The sequence below is a fragment of the Ovis canadensis genome, chromosome 15 (assembly GCF_042477335.2).
Source record: "Ovis canadensis isolate MfBH-ARS-UI-01 breed Bighorn chromosome 15, ARS-UI_OviCan_v2, whole genome shotgun sequence".
Classification (NCBI taxonomy): Eukaryota; Metazoa; Chordata; class Mammalia; order Artiodactyla; family Bovidae; genus Ovis; species Ovis canadensis.
The window spans coordinates 69,469,093-69,486,658 of NC_091259.1; the positions used below are offsets into that span (position 1 = coordinate 69,469,093).

Below are 17,566 nucleotides of genomic sequence, written 5' to 3' on the forward strand. Positions count from 1 at the left end.
ACTTTTTGATACAACAGTGTAGGTAATGATGACTGTGAATTAAAATACAGCTGACCTTTCTGAAATGTTGACAGGGTATACAATATGATGCTGCTCTCCTTTTACCATCAGATTTCATTCTAATATCTAGATTTTGTTTGGGAATTTTTTTTTCCAGGTTGCTCATTCTTTTAGGAATCTAACTTACACTATAGATCATGAGATAGCAAGTTTGGGGATGAGAATATGAACCTTACTCTTGCCATTTTGTTTAAATTCTGAGTTTCTAAGTAATACAGAAAAATGAATAACCTGTTATATTTCACAGATACTTCACAGGAACTCATCAGATATTTATTTATACTTCTAACATATACTACATTATTTTATTCAATACAGAGATACTAAGAAAGCATTTTTTATGGACTGTTGAGGATCACAACCTATGGTATATTGTCATCATACCCCCAAGACAAGCAGAAAAGGAAACTGACCCAACAGCCTTGATATTGTCATTGTGCTGTAGGTCCTTGAAGTCAAAAAGTTTTTCTCAAATGTGCTTAGACTAAATTCTTCCATTTTAAATTTCATTCTCATAGTTTTATACAGGCTGTTGTATCACTGTATATATTTGAGGAATTATATAGTCTCATAGGGGCTTCCCAGGTTGCTCAGTGGTAAAGAATCTGCCTGCCAGTGTAGGAGACACAAGAGACTTGGATTCGAACCCTGGGTTGGGACAATACCCTGGAGGAGGAAATGGCCACCCACTCCTGTATTTTTGCCTGGAGAATCCCAGGATAGAGCAGGCTGGTAGGCTACAGTCCATGGGGTCGCAAAGAGTCAGACACAGCTAAGCACACACGCAGGCATGCATAGGCTCATAGAGCAATATTCTGTTCTATCCTCTTTTTTTTAAGAAATGGGAAAACTAGGACCTAAGTAATGTAAGTGTTTTGTCCAAAATCATACATCTACTTAGCTATACAGTGCAGATTTAAAAGCCTCTGTTTTACCTATCTTACTAACTACTGTCTTCTTAGGTTTTCCTCTTGTAACATTTCAATGTTATATTCATTTTCCCTACTTCCTTTTATCAATAAATCCTCCTCGAAAAGGAATACACAAAATCACTTTCATAAATTTTATTAATGGCATTTTATAGCAATAGCACGTTTAGGATCTTGTTTCTTCAGAAATCGGTGCTAAAGAGGCATGTTCCAAATCTTTGCTTTAGGAGAATAAATCTTATTTTTCCTCTTAGAATTGTAATGATTTTCCAGTTATTTCAATATGCCAGGTTTTGCGAATAGCTCCTTCCTTTGCCTGGAAATTTTGCTGAATTGCTAAGGAAAGCATTTGCAAAACATTTGTCTGGTTAGAATAACCCAAACAGTAAGATTTATTATAAACATATCTGCTGGCAGACATTTATTGACATTCAAATTAGGTTTTACTTAATGGTTTTCCAATGCTCTTTTCCCAAGAAATATCATTAACTGTTATTCTGACCTTAATGTCAATGGGCTCAAGTTCTAAATGTTCACCTGTTTTGTGAAAAGTGTCAAATGATCATAAAAGTAGCTTCAAGGAGAAAAAAATAGAGGCAAGTGCAAAATGTTAAACACCAAAAAATACATTTTTAAACTTTTTCCAAACAGAATAGTAGGCAATTAACATGATAGAATTTATCTGAGAAATGGTGAGCACTCTGTAGTTTATTGTAAAACAGAATTTTGTAATACTAAGAATGGCTTGTGCACATTCTGGTTTAGACTCTCTTTATTATTATCTGTGATTTGTTATGTATTACTTTAATTGCCTCAAACATGATTCTTAGAGTAGTCACTGTTAAAATTTAGAAACAATTAAAAGTTTAAGGCCTGTGATACTCAATTTTTCCAAAAGGAAAAAGCGCAAGAAAAAAATAGTTCTGCTATTTTTTATAGTATCATAATCTGAAAGATCTCCTTTATATTGCCTTATTATTGATACTACATGAAGTTTTTTCCCACATCTGTTGACATTGTCTCTCGGATCTGTTTTGAATGAAAATAAGAACTGGCAGATAAAAGTAAAAGAGGTTTCCTGTCATTTACTAAAGCTTACTCTGTTTACTTCCCTCTCACTTTCGCTTAGAAAAAACAGAAAAACATTTTAAGAATAGGAATCCAGAATCTTGGTTCACCTTTGTGGGGAGATGATATTTGCTGTGCAGAAAACTGTGACGCGAGTCACAGCCTCACGAAGTTCCTCTATATCCTCCGTGCGCTTCTGCGAACCTCTCTTTCAGCCTGTATCATTACAGTGCCAACACACCTTATCCAGGTAAGAATTTCCCTAAACTACTTTGTCCTAACTCATGGTTCATCGTTAAAGAGTAGTATATAAATGCTTTATAAGTTATTTTCACGTGTCGTTTGTGTAAAAGAGATTTTGGATGCTAAAAATGCCAAAGCAGCAAGGTATCTTTGAAGATTATTCAATTCTTTAGTATCTATGGTTTTAGTATAGAGTGAGTATATGGTAATTTCATCTTTACTAATTTTATTATAATTTTTCTTGAATTTATTGTAAACTTGCTAATATCATTGTGACATAAGGTTGATTTTGCTGCAGGATCTTTTCATTGATCATAAAACCAATCTGAATATAGATCTTGAAGAGATATTTTTGCACCTATGTACAACAGCATTATTCGCAAGACCTAAAATGTAGAAGCAGCCTGGCTATTCACTGACAGCTGAATAGATGAGCAAAATGTGGCGTATCCATACAACAGGATATTATTCAACCCTAAAAAGGAAGGAGATTCTCATGTGTGTTACAACAGGAGTAAATCTTGAGAACATTTTGTTAAGTGAAATAAGTCAGTCACTGAAAGATAAATACTGTGAATCCACTTATATGACATACTTAGAATAGTCTAAATTATGAAGACAGAAAGTAGAATGGTGATTGCCAGGAGCTGACAGTAGGAGAGAATGAGGACTTATTGTTTAATGGGTATGGAGTTTCAGTTTTAGAAGATGGAAAGAGTTCTAGAGATAGCTGGTGGTGATGGTAACACATTATGAATGTATTTAATACCATTTAACTGTACAATTTAAGATGGTTAAAATGGTAAATTTTATATTGTATATATTTTACCATAGTAAAAAAATGGGGAAGAAAGAAGCTGATCTGCATAAGACTGGTCCCTTTCTTGCCTCGTGTGTATGTGTGTGTGTGTGTGTGTGTGTGTGTGTGTGTGTGTGTGTGTAAATTATTCTGAAGCCATACTCTCAGAAAAAGAAACCAATCTCCCCAGGGAAAGAAGGATCTTTGTAAGATTTCTTCATCAGTTCAAAAAAGTTCTTTTCCTAAAAGTGTTCAAATGGCAAGTTTGGAAGTATTTCCACAGTGAGTGTGTGTGTGTGTGTGCGTGTGTGTGTGTGTGAACAGTATACACATATACACTATAATGTGTGTGTATATACATATAAACTGCAACATAATACTAGACATAACTGAAATATCTGCTGCAATGAAGGGAATGTGAAAGTCAAAATAACTAAATCACTAAAATCACTAAATCTTTTCTGATGAACATACTAAAACATTTTGATTTGGAGTAAATTATAGCAGAGAAGTTTTGAGGTTTGTTTTAGTTCTCTAAAACATAGCAATTATAACAATGAGAGTAACCAGCAAGCACTTTAGGTCAGTACCTAACAATTCTTATGGAATTTTTAAGTAAATGCTATTATTGTCTCCATTTTACTTACAAGGAAACTGAAGTAAAGAGAAATTAAGAAATTAGATCAAAGTTAAATACTTGAAAAACTATAATTTGAACCCAGAAAATCAGATTCTAGAAGCATAGGAAAATAAGGGTTCACCTAAGCTAGGCTCCTGTTCTTGGATATGTTAAGCATTATCCCTGTTTTACAACTGAGATCTGAACTTAAATGACATATTCAAGCAAGTCAAGGAAACAAAGACTGTATACTTGGTGACACTCCAGAGGTCCATGAGAACTTTACATTTAGTTAAATTAACAGAAATATAACAGATATAATTGAAATTTGGAGGTCTATAAGGAGTCTAGTGCTCAAATAAGAATAGACATATAAATCAACAGAATAGAATTGAGAGTTAAGAAATAGACCCAGGCATCTATGCTCAACCAGTTTTCAACAAGGGCGCCAAGACCATTCAATAGGAAGAGAACAGCCTTTGAACAAATGGCAAGACCACTTGATAGCTACAGACAAAAGAGTGAACTTTGGACCCTTACCTCATGTCATACACACAAAATAATTCAGAATGAATCAAAGACTTAAACTTAAGAACCAAAACAATTATGAAACAAATATATGTATATATGTGATTTTACTATTTATTCCGAGGGTGCCTATGCAATAAAGAAGAAAAAGAAAAAAAATTTTTTAAGCCATTTTTGGTAGTGATCATTCTTGTTATTTCGAGAAGAGATTCCAAACCTGTTGTGAATGTTTGTGACAGTGATTCCTCTAAGCCTCTGTCTAAGAGAAGAGGAGTAATATTATAAGAAGACCTTAGATTATCCAGTATTCACCACTGATTAAACAATGGTTGAGATGCTAAGGTGAACTGGATGTCTGAACATTAACCAGTGTTTGAATTTTGGTATTTTATAGATGTGTTTAACTTTTTATATTACTAAAAAAGATATAATTTAAATTATACATTTTAAAATACCAATTAAGAGACTATCTTGAAGTAGAATTAGGAAAACATATGGTCAGACTTTGGTGATAAATACACTAGTCTCTTCCCTGAACCATTTTGCCTAGCTATCATATAGTAGTCTTGTAGTCCTAATATCACTGGAGTTATAAAAAAAAATTCCTTGAGCATGACACCTGACCTTTTTTTTTATCCAAATACATAGGAGAAAATGTAAAACTTAACGGTTTGCTAAAACCAGTCATGACATGTAATAAATAGCAGATAAGACTCTTAACTCTTAAAGACTGGCAAGGAAAATCACAATGTTTAGGCCAAGAGAATAAAAAGTACTTACAAAGCTAATCAAAGACATATGCATATACAGAATCAGGAAACTGTAAGTTTGTTTAATAAGAATGTACACAGTGATTTCTATAGGCCAGTTGCAGTCCTGAGATCTTTTCAAATATTAACTCATTTAATCCTTATATATCATTATCATTTAGTCCTATGTTGTTGGTACTGTCATTATTTCCATTTTTTAGATAAGAAACAAGGGACTGAAAATTTCAGTGACTTTCCCAAGATCATACAACTAGTGGAATGGTAAGGTTTAGATCTAAGCAGTTCCCCCTTCAATTACCATAGTCAACTACCATGCTATTCTGCTTGGTACTAACGAAGTACTAAATAGGGCCAAAATTAAGAAGCAGACTGTGCACAAAGTAGCATTCAGTGATAGAAAGAACCTTGGCCTTGGAGGGAGATAGACCCAGTTAGTTACATAGTTTACTCAAGTCTAACTTTCTCAGCCTCAGCTGCTTCTTTTTAAAAATTCAGAAGATTAGCAATAACATGGGCTGACCCAGTGCTGGCACATGGAAGGCACTCATTACATGTTAACAATTATCACCTTCAAGATTATTACTTAAACAGACCTCCAAAACTGAGAATTTGAACAGAGATCAGGGGTAGGAAATGGCAACCCACTCCAGTGTTCTTGCCTGGAAAATCCCAGGGACGGGGGAGCCTGGTGGGCTGCCGTCTATGGGATCGCACAGAGACGGACACGACTGAAGAGACTTAGCAGCAGCAGCAGGGGTAGGAAAACTAAGGTATGTAAGTGCATCAAAGCAACAGACATCTTCAGCTTTCCGCCTCTTTTCATGAATGACACAGACAAGATCTCACAGGCGAGACAGGTTAGAAAGCATGGCTGAAATCAAACGGCCACTGAAGTCTTAGTAACATCGCCTTGTTGTATGTAACATGACTCTTTTTAACATCATATGGTAGCTTCCTCTCAATTATGACCAGTGCCACCCCTGAAGACTCTAATGAATCAAACTTTAAATGGTGATTGAATAATTTAGCTTATTCAATCAACAAATACTTATTGCAGGTACTATTCTAGGCATCCATGGGGCTGTAGTAGTGAATAAAACAAGCAAGGTCCCATCCTCCTGGAATTTTTTTCAATGTGAAAGATAGAATGGATGGAGCAGACGATTCATATATGTATGTATTTTGGATGCTTGAGCTGGATATTTGATAGTAAAGTGGATTTTTGCAAGAAATAGAAATGTAGTTTGATATCCTTATAAATACTGTCATATAGTTAAACACCTATAGGTAATAGAATTATGACACCTTTATTTGAATATGTTATATTAAGTAACACTAGATTAAAAATACATAAAATATCTATTCCTTTTAGACTGGAAAAACAGGCAATCAGTGTTCTTACTTTAGTTATTAGCATTCTGTCAGACTTGTACAGTAATGATTAGTTACCCTTTATTGTACTTTTGGCATGCTTCCCATGTTTAATTTCATTGTAAAGAAGGAACACATAGTTAAGGAAATTACAAAGAGGGGGAAAAGTTAAAATAGGGAAAATAATGACATAGATTCAAAACTGATTTTAACTTATTGTTATAATAAGACTTTTGCAAGTAGAGTGAAAAAGAATTGTATTTGAACTATTTCGTGTTCAGCCTCACAACTTTGACCTTGATATAATCTGTTTCCTTTGGGTTAAAGATTGTTTTCATCACAGCACAGGAAATAACAAGCATACATTGAAATCAATGCATAAAAATAAATTCTAAATATCTTTTAGGTGAAAACACTAAAATTATTCATCAAATATAGTATGATTGACTTCAAATATATATACATGTATAGTCCTAAACAGTTTTCCCTGTGAAGTAGTGTTATTACTCATATTGTGTCTTGCTAGAATGTAGTTTTATTATCTACCCAAAGACACTTTATTAAAAATGTATGTGAAAATGGCCAAGTTAAATACAGACTTTGTTATATGCTGAACTGTGGAGTAAAGTGTCATTAGAAGGAGTGAAACTACGGACGGCTCCCCTATATTCCAGCATTACCCAGTTCCCAGATCCCTGCTGTGTAGTTGTTCCACTCGCCAAGAAGCCTGTTAAAGAGCCCCCAAGAGCATGTGTACAGCCCTCCATGTTAATAGTTAATTGGTGAGGATGGCAAGATGAGAGGACAGCCGAACATGTGGTCTCTCAGACTCAAGCCGTAGACAGACCTTTAGTTATAATAACAGCAGCTGCTCACATTCTCACAACTCAACTGTTCAAAACTCTGTTGTCGAGTGAAGGTTGTCGTGGATTGAAAAAGAAAGAGGAAAGGTTACATCTAAGAGAAGTAATTAAAACCCTACCTTGAAACTCTTCCTTCCTGTTAAGTAAGAGAATATTATTTCATCTTTGAAAAACTTAAGTATAAATTTCCATATTATAGGTTGCAATATTTCAGCTACATTGAACATTCTGCTGTTTTTTTTTTCCCATTTACTGTTAGAAACATAAGTATGTTTGTACACCTTTCGAAATTTTTTAATGAGTTTTTTTTTTAACACAGTGATAACTTTGAAGCTGTTACAGTAGGATACTGTTTGATTTCCATATCTGGCAAGATATGAAACTATAATGTTTTCTGGTCTTATTATAAATGAGAACTGGCTTATTAGTAGCAAAATTTTTTATCCATTTCCAAATTATACAAATATTTTGTGCCTTTTAAATTAATATTATTTTTATTTCCCAGTGACAGTTTGCTTAAGAAAAATGGTGACCAATAACATTTATTCTTTTTGGAGGTAGAAACTTAGGTTCATGCTTTATTATGACTATACTGATGATGTGAAAAGAAAATAAATTTCCCCTAGCTTATGCATTTTATTTTCACAATCTGTGACAGGTTGTTCTTGAGTTGTATTTTTTATTGATTGAAATTACTTTTACCTGAAACTGTCAGGAAATAAATATCAAAGCATTTACAGTTGTAATTAAAATAGGAAAGGTTATTTTTCTATACCTTTCTCACAGCTTTCCTTTCAAAAAGAAAATTTACTTTTCATCGCTGCTAATCTGTTCAAGCTGTCACAGTCTATACTTCCAAGGAATTTTTAAATATAAACAACCCAATAAATTTCTCCTTAACTATAATAATGCAGGAATGAAAACTTCCTTGACATTACTGATGATAAAATATGAAGTAAGATTTTCTCATTCTACCATAATGCTTAATATTACAAGTATTTAATGTATTTGCTATTGAACATTAGTTGGTAAACTACTTAAACTTTCATTTATTCAGAGCAGATTTCAGGTTTGAAACTGGCCTGCAATATATTTTTATTGGTCATCATTGGCACTTGGTCAGTAATAGACTATTCAGTTTCTATCATATAGCCACTATTTTCCAACAATTTGATCTGTGGAATTTCCCTCCCCCTACCCCACCTCCAGCTATGTCACTTCAGAAACCTATCACTGACATTAGTTTGCTTAAACCGAGGAAAATTCATTTTCTGAAGAAAAGCAGGAATAAAGGCCCTTGTTATATATCTCTTGAAAACTGAGTGGAGTTTTATTTAGTATGTTATTTTAATTGATATATTTTCAAATCTATCTTCTTTAATATTAATATATTAAAACTTTGAACTGACTGAAGTGAATCATACAGTATGTTGCAGTGTAGAGAAATTCAGAACAGACATTTTCACATCTATAAACTTTTGTGTTCATGCTGAGTATTTTAACAACTAAACTCTAAGTCAAGCAATGGACAACTTTCGAACTAACTATTAATATGGGATTATGAAATGTGTACTCCAGTGACCTTGTAAATTTCTCTCAGTGTGAAATCTGTTATTCTTAAAACAAACTAAGAATAATTGTATGGTAAAGGAATAACAGGCTCTTGTGAGTTTAAAAATATAAAATTTTGGAACATATTTGTATGTAATTGTTGCTATGAGCATCATTATAGAAAGGCATAACAACACCTTCTGCCATATAATTTAATCTATCTTTAATGGTCTTTTAAAATGTACTTTATTAAGGAGAATTATTATTTGAAATGGTCTTCTTTAGATGCAGTAATTATTAAGAATATTTAAGGATGAAAATTACAAATTTAATCTCTTGATCATGACTATCAATTACTAAAGGATAAAGTCAGATTTTCTGGGTAACAAATTTTCATACTCTCAACTAAGAATCTGCCTTTATTTTTCTAGACCTTCTCAACTGGTCTGATATAGTTTGTAAGAAATTAATATTTTTAAAGTTTAAATAGAAATAATTTTTTTAAATGAAATGAATCGTGTTAAAATCATTTAAATTTTACATCATATGTGTCAAATTTCAATCTTTGAAAATTTAGTAGCCTCATACAAGTTTGGTTGGATTGTAAGCAGAATCTGTTATTTTTTTTATAATAAGAAATAACTGTTTCAACTGTGTTTCAACATTTTTTGGCTCATATTTTATATTGTACAATGTAGTATCTGATTTTTAAATCAGATCTTAGCTTGTATGCATTATACATATATATCTGATTTACTTTCTTGGTCAAGGATATTTGAAAGTTTTTACACAGGTAAATTCCAAATTGCTTATAAGTTTCTGTCTATGTAGAGAATTAGAAGCAGTATATCTGTCATTTGGTCTTAATATCAATATGCATATTAAATAAGGACAGCATACTTAAAATTCTCAGTAAAATTCAAACGTATCTTCAAAAGAAAAAAATAGTCATTTAGAAACCTCTTATTGTAATTAACCAAAGCATATTCAATAAAGCATATCATGAAAAGTAATTTTGGTTTTAACGACTTATTTGCTTTGCCTAAAATTGCTTTATGAAGTTTTGGTTCATATAACAATTCACACCATAGTACCTTAGAGTGGTGATGGTCATTAAAGTACTATTCAGAGTCAAAGTTTTCAAATATATCAATGATAGAAATAGTGAAATATCTCATCACAGTATGGAGATTGAGTCATCTGTTCAGGCATATGGAATCTTTGGCTGCTGGACTGCATAGTCTTTATAATGCCCAGTGTCCAGGCGTGGACACAACTGTTCTGGGCGCAGAATTCGAAAGGGACTCTGCATTTTGTGTCCTTGAACATGGTAGAAGGGAAAAAAGGGAAGGGTCCTTAACATTATTTTTATTATAGAGTCTACTCTACAACATCACTTTTTTTATATACAGAAAAGAAGTACAACTTTATTTAATTTTGTATTTATTTTACAAATAGAATTACTAAGCTTTTTATCTTTAGTGTTACAAACTTTCTGAAAAATACCTGTGAGAAACTGCAAGTCTTGAATTATTCCTACTTAAATACTTACATGCATACCTTCCCTTAAAGAAAGATTGCTGTCTTCAAAAGAAGGGTGATACTTATTTCTTAATATTGAGACCAAAAAATGCTTGTAACGAATTATAATTTAAAGCTGTTTAAGTACCAGGTCATATATTATATCCTAAACATTATATTTTAGCCCTTTGCTATTAATTGCATTATTATTACTATATAAAGAGTTCCTGCTTCTTTAATAATGTTTTCGCACCCTATGTAGTTAATCTTTAATGTTGGGGAGGATAGGGGGAGAGATTAAATTAGCCTTGTAACCTCTCTTCCAGGTTGATGATGGAAAATAAAAGCTCTTAGCCACAAAATGTAACACTTAGAATTAATATTTAATTAGACTAGCAAATTGTACACTGTGGCTTGAAAGCTTCCAAAGAGTTGTTAGTGCCACAATTGACCTACAGGTTTAATAATAACTCACTTCTAGAAGCAAGTGCCAGTTCAGCATAGTAGAGCCACCGTAAGAAAGTCCTGAGAGATTAAAATCAGCAAACCAAATGGCAGGCAGGGATTCCTGGGATGGAGCCTTCTGGAAAGCTGGGAGCTGGAATAGCTTTTAAGCCAGGATTCAGATGAGAACAGTGGGTGAAAAAGCTGATCCCTCCTGTTCTGGGAGCTTCTGGTTATAGGCCAAAATCTTAGAACAGATTTTTACTAAATGTTTCTGCTGCAGCTATTAACTTACATTGAAAATCAAACATTGAATAATTTTTCTGTAAAATTTAACAAAATTTTTGTGTAAACATTAGTTCTTAATTTCTTAACATATTAGTACATAATATCTGTAAACTCAGATCATTAGATTATCAGATAGGTTTGGCGCTGTACATCTATGCTGTTTTGCTGTGACATGCTGTTTCCTTGTTCCCTGTATAGTTGATTTATATGGTTCATTTCTATATTATTTCATTACAGGGCATTATGCAGTGCCTGAGAAAGAGATTGTGAAGTCTGTAGCCCAAGAATTTTTTTTCCTTCCAGAAGGTTTATATGTCAATAAACATAAATCAATTGCATTTTTAATTTTTAAAGATGGACTATAAAAGCAGTGCTGTATTTGTTTATGCTTATATTGCAATTAAATTATAAGGTAAATAATGGGACCTCCTGGTGAAACATTGGATCTTTACATCTCTGAGAAGTTAATCTGGTGAAAAACATAGGATACCATGAGTTTCAAAATGTGCAAATACAAAACAGCCAACTAAAAACAAGATACACCTTACATAATTTATTGGTTTTATCTTAAATAATTGAAGGAAAGCTAGTCATTAGTTACGAATTCAAGCAGGTGAGAACCTTGCCAGCAGAGGGAGTAGTCCTGTCTTCCGTCAGGTTCCCATCACTTTCCCACCTGCCTCAGCTTTTTTCCCAGCCAGTCTCCCATCTGGACCTGGCTCTGTCAGTCTGTTCCTGATGACAGGCTATAATTTTATACTCAATATGGGATTATTCTAAGCTGATTTTAAACTTTAGTATCTTTAACCTACCACTGCATCCCACACATCAGCTGGAGGCTCTGTTTGATATTTGGATATCAGCAATTGTTTTTCCAGGCAGGGTGTGAGCTTTTGGACATCCGCGAATTGCATTTTTAGGGTTTCATGTGTAAAGCAGTGAGCAAAAAACTTCTGATTTAGGAAGTTACTCATAAAAGATTTAACAATACAAGTAAATTTCCATGTGAATAATTTCTATAATATAAAACTAGATGATGTATAGTTTATTAAAACTAAAATTAATTTTGAATATTGTGCCATTAACTGTTCAGCCTATTCATTACAGTATTTTGTTCAGTCTATTTATAAGGGTTTTCAGAATGATTAGTTTTTTAATGTTTAATAACAGCATACTAAAAAATAAAACTGATGTAAAAAAATGTTCTGCAAAAGCATGTAGTATTTGAGACCAGTGTACATGTAAATAATATTTCTGAAAATAACATCATGTGTTATTTAAAAAATGCTTCAGTTTTAAGCCAACAATTTCACACCAAAATTTAGAATATTAGTACTTGATCACATAGAAAATATACAAAATACGGCTCCATTGCTTAATCTTGGTAAAATTTGGCATCATATTCAGCAGTTTCTTTTGCCCTTGAGGTAAGCTACTTTGTGGATGTGTTTTAAGCTTTAGAAAAAGGAGCCAAAATATGTTTGTTTTATGATTTCCCTACATGAATATTGGTATACAGTACTACCAAGAAAATGTTGCAGTTAGAATGTTTTAATTTACAAAAGCCCCTCCATATTTTAAAATTAACTGTGACTTTGAGTAAAGTTCAGTATTAAATCTGTAAAAGCTTAATTTAATACCCTTACTAAGATATTAATATTATATATTAGCATACTTTTATTAAAATTATATTTTTTCTTAAACTCAATTATGAATATCACTATTTCCCCACTGTCAATTTTTTTTAATCAAATAATAATCTAATCTATAGAAGTGGCAAGTCTGGGGAAGGTGAGGGAAGGCATGTAAAAAGCTACAAACTGTATAACTGTTTTGATTTTATTATTTCATAAGTTTGATTTCAGTTGAATGGAGAACTTAATAAGCATGGGAAAACAAATACCTCATTAAATATCCCTAGGTTTATCCTTTCATTCAAGCTTTTTTTTTTTAATTACATGACCTAGAAAATGTTATAAGTTGTAGTATGTTTGTGTTTCTAATATCTTTTTTCAGGATATATTATTATAATTTGAGCTGTTAAGTAAAATACTTGCTTTTCTTGTGGCGACTCCCTCCCCACAATAGACACACACATCATGTCACATGGTAGGGTCAAACATAAAGTAGCATAAATATATCTATTTTAACTTCAATATTAACTTAATAGTGCTTTTCTGCTGTTGTAGTCCCAAATCTGATGCTTGCCATACTTGAATGGAGCTCTGTCCTTCATATAGTGTGTTTTCTCTCTTTCTCATTTGAGTAACCCAAGAACTTATTCTAATTTGAGGCATTGCATAAATGCTTTATGTCAGTTGATTTATTCCTTTCAGGCTTCTTGATAATTAAGTGATTGGTTAATTACTTTTTAACTTTCTTGTTAAAATCTTTCCTGGAAGTATATTTTGTATTGGTGCAAACTATCTCTTTTATGTTGCTGAGGTAATTAGGTCCCAGTAAGGAGGGAAACACTTAGGGTTTGATATAGTCTGACTGTTACTTGGTTACTCTGAATAAGTATCTCAACTATTTTTATTAGAAAATGAAGGGAGTTTTTGATGGCAGTAGTTAAATTTTTATTTCTTAACAAAACAAAGTTCATGATTTTGACTTTATGAGCTTTGAATTGGAAAAGAGCGTTAAACTAACCTTCCTTTATTTAAAATCCATTTAGTGGATTTGGCGATTCCTAATAAAAAGAGGTTCCCATTCTATACAAGCAAATAGGAAACATTCTATAAAACCAAACAAGAAACAATCAAAACAAAAACTCTGTAAAGTTTTTCTGTGAAGTTAAAATTGGAATAAGAAGGTAGTCAACTGGGCATTGTGATGTGCCTTTTTTATCTGCAACATCATTTGACATAATTTAGATTTCAGTAATTAAGAAATTGCATTGCAACAGAAAGTTTTAAGAACCTTTTTTGTAACTTAACACAATGCTATTTGAGGTTGCCAGCAAACTCTTAAAACTCCTGGACCCTGGCTCTCTTCTCTTCTGGCTTCCCTCCTAGTCATGTCTTGGCTACTGTCCAGAGCTGACAACTTTCACCCAGGACTGAAGGGGAGATTTGTCTAGTGTAAGAAAGATTTTTGAGTCATCCTAGATTTTCTCATCCAGATGGGCAAGTAGGAGGGGTGGCAGTATCATTGTGAATATGTGGGTGATATCATTATGCCATGCATGCAGTGTAGTAATTAATTTACTCATACTTCTGAGTTCCAAATATCCTTCTTCAGATGTTCCTTACTGGCAACTATATTGTATTAACTTCAAAATTAATACAAAAATTATTCAAAATTTATGTCTGAGTAATGGATGCATAGATACCTTTACTTCTCCATTTCTAGATATACATATACTGTAGACCAAAAAGGTTTCACGTCTTAGCTAATAACATAAAAACACTTTTATGTTATTAAAATCTTTTAAGATGAAAATATAGAAGTTCCAGTTTCAAAATCTCTGCTAAAATCGTTATGCTAAAGCTTTCTGAATGTTTCAGGTTATAATAAGGCAATTTATTATCCATAATGTGTTCTTCCTAAAGTGAATTGTGATTATTAGGCTTTTAAGGGTTTTTAAAAGCAGTTGATTTTAGATTCTTTTAAATAAATTTACCTACCTTTATCTAAAAGGCCATTTAGTATTCATGCTATGATTTGAAAGACCTTTTAATGAGAGTAGTTTTAAGATATGATTACATCACTATACCACACTCCCTGTGAAACTTGGAGATAAAGAAGTAACGTCAACACTGTTTGAACTTTTGAAAAGTAAGTGCATTTACATGCTCAAATATCTTTTATGCTCTTCCAAATAACTGGAAGACTGAAATGAGTTTATAATTAAGATAAAGTTTTATCTCATTCAGAAACTTGGATGTATTTTCTTGTAATTTCTTGTGCTTTTTATTTTATAGACATTTTTCAAATTCTATAGAACTTTCACAGTTTTGTTTGCCACATTACATAAACTGTTTTCCAAAATTGCTGTGCACAAAGCAGTAAAGTCGCTGTTAAATGTGACTTATTTTATAGAAATATTATAAAGTTTATTCTTATTCTAATACTTCATAGAAGCTTTTAAGATAGAATTTAATTTTTAGTTTATAACTGACATAGATCTATAGAACTTAGAAGCATAATAAATGAAATATGTGAATGAGTTTCTGAGATTTTAAAATCTAGGCTATCTATATATTTTATATTAATTCATTAGTTTTCCTCTGCAAAGTAGACAATTGTTTTAATCCCCCACAAATTTTCTTAAAAAAACTTACAATGTAGACAGATATTACAGGAGAAGTAGTTTATTTAGTAAATTTTAAGGTTAAAGTAAGGAAAGAAATCCTCTTTGAAATAAACAAATGTCAAGTTGACCACTTAAATATGCAGGACCTTGCTTATATCGTACTAGAATGGAAGACTAAATCCATCCTTAAACCTTAAAATTTCTATTATTCATATCATTAAGAAAACCCTAGTTTATATCACTGAAATCGTAATAGTTGAATTCCAACAGAAATTGAATTTTAGCTTCAGCTATTTAGATACAAAGGCTTAGTCTTCTAGTATAGATAAAAGGAAATCTGACCTTTTTGATTAAGAAATATTGTCAGTAGCCTTTATAAGTGCTTGTTCATCTGAGGGTCCATGACAGGAGTACTCTTCCCAGTTGAGTTTATCCTAAAAATGAAATGATAAGAGTCTGCTGGTTGTTATCTAAGATCCTTCTTAATGGGAGAACCACATGGTTATTCTTCTCCCACTTGTTCTCACCCTCTACAACCAACTCAGCCTTACCCCACCCCCATCCCAACATTGTTCAGTACTCAGCACAATGAATCATTTTCAAGTTGACTCATTGTGAACTGTCTCCCAGCTGTTGGAATGTCTGGCAGACATTTTTGTTTGGGTGAAGAATAACTGGCTGAAACCCAACCTGGATGAGTTTGATATAATGGTCTTTGGCTAAAGAAATATTGAGAGGAGTGTGTTTATGGCCTCTGAAACCCCTGTTATTCCTGGAGTAGGACCATCCCCTGTGGCATAGAACTGAAAGTAAGGGATCAATCTGGATTATTTTCTCACCATTGAATGAAAAATTGCCTTGGAAAAAAATAGGCATTTCCAAATGATGTTTGTTTTTCTATACTTGGTGCCCCTGTGATTGAAAGTATTAAAGACAATTAAGGATAATTATTTTTGCTGCTTCCTTTGAAGAGTTCTAATTCAAAGGCTATAATATTCTTTTTATAATATACATTTCTACCTACAGAGGAGTTTCAAAGTACTGTCCTAGATGTGAGTTAACTAGTCACTTTAACATAATATTTAGTGACAGATTACTGTATATTTCAAACCAGGTAGTATTGACCAGCCCTCTTTTATTTTTTATTCTTATGCAGTCTTTATTAAGAGGACTTAAGAAACAGGGGAATACCCATAAGTTCAATTGTCAATCACATTTTCAGAAAGTGAACGTATGATTGTATTTGGACTGTTCTTCTATAGGGATATAGTATCAGACTCTAAGTTGTCTCAGCTGTTTTACATTTCCCATCCTTCTTCAAAAGATTAGTTTTAAAATGTAGACATTACCAATGTGTAAAATAGGAGTTTCAAAGTTATCAAAAATTTAAAAGCAACAATTTTTTTCAACTTATCTAGATATCCAGATCAAACATTTTTCTAAAATGTTATAACCTTTAAAATAATTTACTAACCTATCACCCTATCAAGGGTTATAAGGCAGATTTAATGTTATTAAATAAAATAATTCAAGAGAACCTGAAGAGTATTAAATGGTTATATTTTTAATTGTTATATGTGTTATAGCCTTGAAAGTCTGGTTATTTTAGAACTGTCAATATTTAAAATGTGATGTATTTTTATGTTACATTATATGTACACTATATTTTATAATGTATTGTTCAGCAGTACTTTTGGTTCAGGTCTGATAGTGTTGGGAAGAAATGGGAGGCTACTAGTCTAGTGCTGGTCGTCTAGCACCTTTTCTTTGCCTTTATTGTTAACCCAGAGCCAAATAGCAGCATCTGGAAAGAGAATGGAAGACTCCAGAGCTAGTCATGCTGCAGACTCTTAGCTGCAGACCCTTCCATGTTTCTAATATGATAACAGAAGACCTCAGCTGTTACAGGGCTGGGACCTGGTCCCAGCTGACAGATGATAGTGGAACCTTGTCTTCCATATTCTACTTACTGTATACTGCTTCTGAATCCTAGTGTTTATCAGATTTTTCAATGGACAGTGGGTAATTTGAAAACTAATAGTATATGAAAATAAAGGTAGCTTTGCCTCTTAAGACAAGAGAAAAAGTACTTAACGTTTTCTACAAAAACTAAGGTACACCCCCTCAGCTCTTCAAATTAGAATAGCATACCTTCATGGGCTGGAATTTTCAATTAAGGGCTTATTTTTCATCCATTTTCCTGCCCATGGTAGCTTTAACTTTTAAGTTATTTCTCTATGTTGATAGTATGTGT

The 17,566-nt window shown here is 32.6% G+C and overlaps 1 protein-coding gene across 1 annotated transcript in view; it reads left to right on the plus strand.

Annotated features, from left to right (window-relative positions):
• ELP4 (elongator acetyltransferase complex subunit 4) overlaps positions 1 to 17,566 on the plus strand; it is a 237,823-nt gene that overhangs the window by 92,268 nt on the left and 127,989 nt on the right. Inside the window, exon 7 of the mRNA XM_069554651.1 lies at positions 2,119 to 2,307. Coding sequence (XP_069410752.1) covers positions 2,119 to 2,307 — 189 coding nt within the window. The remainder of the gene's footprint in view (positions 1 to 2,118; positions 2,308 to 17,566) is intronic.